Below are 4597 nucleotides of genomic sequence, written 5' to 3'. Positions count from 1 at the left end.
AGTTGGGCGGGGACGAGGCGCCGGACGACGTGCGCGCGACGCATCCCCCGAGCGCCAAGAGAGCCGAGCGCCTGTCGGAGCCCAAGGTCATGGACCGGGCGCTGGAGCTGCACAGAGAGCAGCAGCAGCTCTGTACGGCAGGGGCGCCGCAGCTCGAGGTTCATGGACTTGGATGATGACTCGAAAATTCTACGGAAATGCCAAATTTTATGTGCATGTGCAATAGAAGACAAATTCATGCACCTGAAATTGTTCGCTTTTGTGTGACAAATTTTTATGACATTTTACAAAATTTGGTCTTCTACTGCACAAGCACGTCAAAATTTTTGTGTGCATCATTTTAATGTTTTTGAATACTTGTAATTATGATCTTTAGTTGTTTTCAGGTTTCCACCCAATAGCTTTCCTATATATTTTAGGCACCTCCCAAGGTGAAATTATTCTTTATGTGACTGCTCCTCCACATCATGGATGGTTACTGCAGACAGCGGATCGCAGCGAACATCTCCATGGACCTCCAAGCCAACAAGCAACGGCACTTCAGTGCTGAGAGCCATCTGTTGATGCTCAGGGGACGCCTGGTTAAATAAAACATGTACCGCAATGTATAACACAGCCATATGGACTACAATTGAGCTGCAGACTTTGAAAGTGTCGATTAATACTTGCGACCGACGGATTAATACCAATCAAGATAGTTATACCTCTGCAAGAGAAAACAGGAATCCAGGTCCAGCACAAACTTCTCTGTTGATGGAGTATTTATGGCTGCACACTTTTCACAAGACCGGTTCGGAAGGGGGTTTCCAGATGAGTTTACATACTGTATTTGATGGAATGTTATAATATGGTAGTAATGCATCGTGCACTCCTGAAACTTGTTGGACCCTTTACAGAGATTAGTTTGTAAGGGACTATCCATATGAGCTTAGAGACTATACCAGGAATTGTTCAAGAAATATTAGCAGCAACGTTGTGTATTGTTACTCCTGAAACTAGCAGTTACACTTGTGCCATCATCTCACCCTCGGTGCCCAAGCCAAATCCTGTCCCAACAGAGCTGAGAATCCCAGAAACTGAAAATGAAATTAGAGATAATTGTCAGTCAAATCGCCAAAACTGGGAATCGCTAAGCTGAGCACATTATTAGCAAATTGCTACTACTTCAAGTAGACCAAAAGAAGAGTATGAAAATGTGTTTACATCCAAAAGTGCAACCAAACAACGTGACCTGTATGGTTGAAACATAAGGTAAACAGCCACAGAGTAGATAATGAAATGCACCCAGCATGAAACAATATAACACTGGTCTTCAATTAACAGGTTCTGTGCCTATTAATGATACATTCAAAAGAATACGATCTTTATTAATTGTCAGCGATCTCTAACTGAAACAGAACATCCTTATAGAGAACTTTAGCTATGCATTCCCTATTCATTTCGCTCAGTCCTGATCCAATTTGTGTACTTCAAGACTAGATGTTTATGCCACAAAAGTATTACTATAATGGCTCATGCAAACCATATCAAGGCATATTATCTACGGACAAACAGAAAATTAAGCACATGTTTCATTACATTTAATATCACCGCCCATGATTGAACATCAAAAAAAGAACACATTGAATGCTAATCTAACATAGCCATTATTGTATGATTATAGCAGTAAGCAAATTAGTTTCGATTCATCAGAGAAACAAGCAAACCAAAATTGGCATTGACTAGGATAACCATGAAACTGCGAAAGCTTGCCACCATTTAGTTACTGATACACCTTGAGATTCACACATATACAACAGCTAGTTCCTATCTTGAGAAATGAAATAAAACATAGAAGTCCATTTGTTGCTGTAACAATCTAATCAACCAGTTAGATCAAATAGTTTCGTATGAAGACTAAAGCGTTCTAGAAGAACAAATTCCTACCACAGCATCTACACTGCTACATCCACATTGACAAAGCATGTCAAGAAACTGAACAGAGAAGCATGTCTTGACTTGCTCCTATGAATCAAATTACTTTCCAAAGCAAAAAGTTTGTCAAGAATACATCTAAGTACTAAGCTGTATGGCATAAACAAATATGAGATGCTGCAAAAACTATTAGAATTGTACACAACTTATGGAATAAAACCAAAGTTGATTGCACATCATACAAGAACCCATTTATACAAAACAACCTCATGAACGATGTTAACTATAGATATAATCTTGAGAAACTAAGTTGATACACCTTGAGATTCAAACATAAACAGGATCTTGAGAAACCAAATAAACAGATCAGTTCATTTTATTGCAGTAACTTCTGCTTTAAAGATGAAACAAAACTTTCAGGGTTGATTTTAGCAACATGGTTTAGATACACCAGTCAGTTCAAATAGTATAGTATGAGGATTAAAGTGTGCCAGAAGAACAATTACCCACCACAACACCTACAATGCTACTACATCCAGGTTTACAAAGCATGCCAAGAAATTGAACAGGGAGGCATATAATGCCATCAAAGTCAGTTGACTCCCACATGTGTCAAATTACTTTCCAAAGCCTTTTTTCAAGGCAGCATCAAAATAGTAAGCTGATATCACATAAACAGATAAGAGAAGCTGCAGAACCTATTAGATTTCTACACCAGATCTATGTAATAAAACCCCAAATAGATTGCACATTACACAATAACACACCCATTTCTACAAAACTGCCTTAACGATGTCACTTATCGATACAACCTTGAGAGACTAAGTTGTGTAATACTGATACAACAATAGATACTTCAAGCAACAGATAAGATGCTAACAAGGTAATGAACATGTCCATATCAATAAGATGCTGGTGTTATCAAAAGGGAAGAAAAGATGCACACCTTGAACCTGCCTTGTCAATGGGATCCGGTGGTTTCACGCCTCTCAGCACAGCTAGCCACCAACATTCGGATGATAAGAAGTGGAAAAGTCACAAAGCAATAGACAACAAACACGAGGAAGAACACGGTTTCCAGAAGCAGGTAGCCAGCCTTTTCGGCTCCCTTTGCCCACGGAACCACCTGCGTCAGCACGCCCAAGGCTATGATCACGAACACCACGACGAGGGACACGATAACGGTGTCAGGAACTGGATACTCGTGGACGCGCCCCGGCTGCGCCGCCGTGCCTCCACCCCCACCAACCTGTGATGACGAGCACACCAAAATGTCCAAATCCCGAAAAATTGACCCAACCAATGCTTGTTAGAAACTGCCCAAAGGTAACGAATTGCATCAACAATCGGGCAGGGGTCGGAATCGTGCTACCTCTCGAGTCTCCGACCAGCGGCTCTCGTAGCGCCAGCACATGCCGAGGATGATGAGCGCCACGGCGTGGAGGAAAACCCCGAGGAGCAGCGAGGCGGCGAGGGCGGTCTCCTTGGCGGAGGCCGCTTCGATGGAGCCCGCGCCGTAGCCCCACTCAGCGGCGATGAAGGCGGAGTGGGCGGCGCTGCTCATCCACGCGAAGCCGAGGAAGCCGAAGACGACGAACACGAGGACGCAGTCGGCGAGGCGCTGAGCTGGCGTCGGGGCGGCCTCCCGCGGCGGCGGCGGCGGCCCCGGGGATCTTCTGTGACTTGTGTGTTTGTGTGCCGTGTGCGCGTAGCGCTGCTGCTTCGATCCAGTCATCAGCTATGTCCCAAGACCCATCGAGGGAAATTGGTAGATGCGCCAGGTTGATTGCACACATCTTCTGCTGATTTGGCAGAAAATTAATTCAATTCTCCGTAGAAATCAGGTACTTCTGGTTTTTATACAAAAATATTAGACAACGTGTGTAGCAGTTTCTATCAGTATTTTCTGAACTGGCCACTCATTCTGAAATGATCCCATATATGGGATATTCAGCGAAATGAACGTAGATCAGCTATCCCATATATGGTTCTTTATTGTGGAATATATCCATCGGATTCGAGTCTTCAAAGCATGAGTGCTCGAATTTAACCGGCGTTATTCTTTTCAGAGTTGCATGCGTGTATTCATAGAGTATTGTTGTAAACTGAAATTAAAATGAGGAGAAATTGTTAGTAGAATATTATAATGGGGAATAATTGGCAGTTGTTCATCAGAGCCCACCACTAGCATAATTCATAAATATATTCACAACTACAAAATCACTTCAAGTGTAGAAAAGTAAAATCATGTTTGGAGATCGAGAAGAGGCGGTGGGACTTCCACTCGTGCAGGCTGTTTGCGTGCCGCAGCAACGCACTCTAATCGGGCTTGAGAAATTGGCGAGTAGAAAATAAAGTACTCTCCACTATGCATACAGTTGAAGCTCACCTATATGGTTATCGTCCAAGTTAGAGGTTTTCTGGGTATGGGGAGGGCAAAAGAAATTCCATGTACTCGAGGTAGATCGGCGTGGGTGGTGGGGTGAAAAAAAATAGGGTGCGATGGGAGAGTATTGAACTTTCCCTAACAGTAATGTGTCCGACAAGGAAGTTTTCCTGACATTTTGCATCATTACCGACGTGGAAAGCTATTTCTGTCGGTAGTAAACATTTTGCAACTGTTCCTGATGGTTATCCATCATGGAAACCGTCAGGGAAAGGTGACTTTCCCTATCATTCTATC

General features: G+C 43.0%; 1 protein-coding gene across 1 annotated transcript; it reads right to left on the bottom strand.

The window, feature by feature from the left end:
* Positions 1-437: 437 nt before the first annotated feature.
* Positions 438-3649, bottom strand: LOC120713368. Its single transcript, XM_039999349.1, has 4 exons — positions 3287-3649; positions 2954-3163; positions 1026-1076; positions 438-578 (listed from the first exon to the last, which is right to left on the bottom strand). The coding sequence occupies exons 1-4, from the start codon at positions 3647-3649 to the stop codon at positions 438-440; spliced, it is 765 nt and encodes a 254-aa protein (XP_039855283.1).
* Between the last annotated feature and the right edge of the window lie 948 nt (positions 3650-4597).

Source organism: Panicum virgatum, chromosome 6K, assembly GCF_016808335.1.
Source record: "Panicum virgatum strain AP13 chromosome 6K, P.virgatum_v5, whole genome shotgun sequence".
Taxonomy (NCBI): Eukaryota; Viridiplantae; Streptophyta; class Magnoliopsida; order Poales; family Poaceae; genus Panicum; species Panicum virgatum.
The sequence above is the reverse complement of the archived record's forward strand: the minus strand, read 5'-3'. Positions and strand labels throughout refer to the sequence as shown.

Excerpts from the sequence above, each read along its gene's own strand:
- LOC120713368 (XM_039999349.1), bottom strand. The coding sequence starts at position 3,649 with ATGACTGGATCGAAGCAGCAGCGCTACGCGCACACGGCACACAAACAC. Across the intron at positions 3,164-3,286 it reads GCTGGTCGGAGACTCGAGAG|GTTGGTGGGGGTGGAGGCAC; the intron begins GTAGCACGATTC and ends TCGTCATCACAG. Across the intron at positions 579-1,025 it reads ATTTGGCTTGGGCACCGAGG|GCGTCCCCTGAGCATCAACA; the intron begins GTGAGATGATGG and ends TTATTTAACCAG.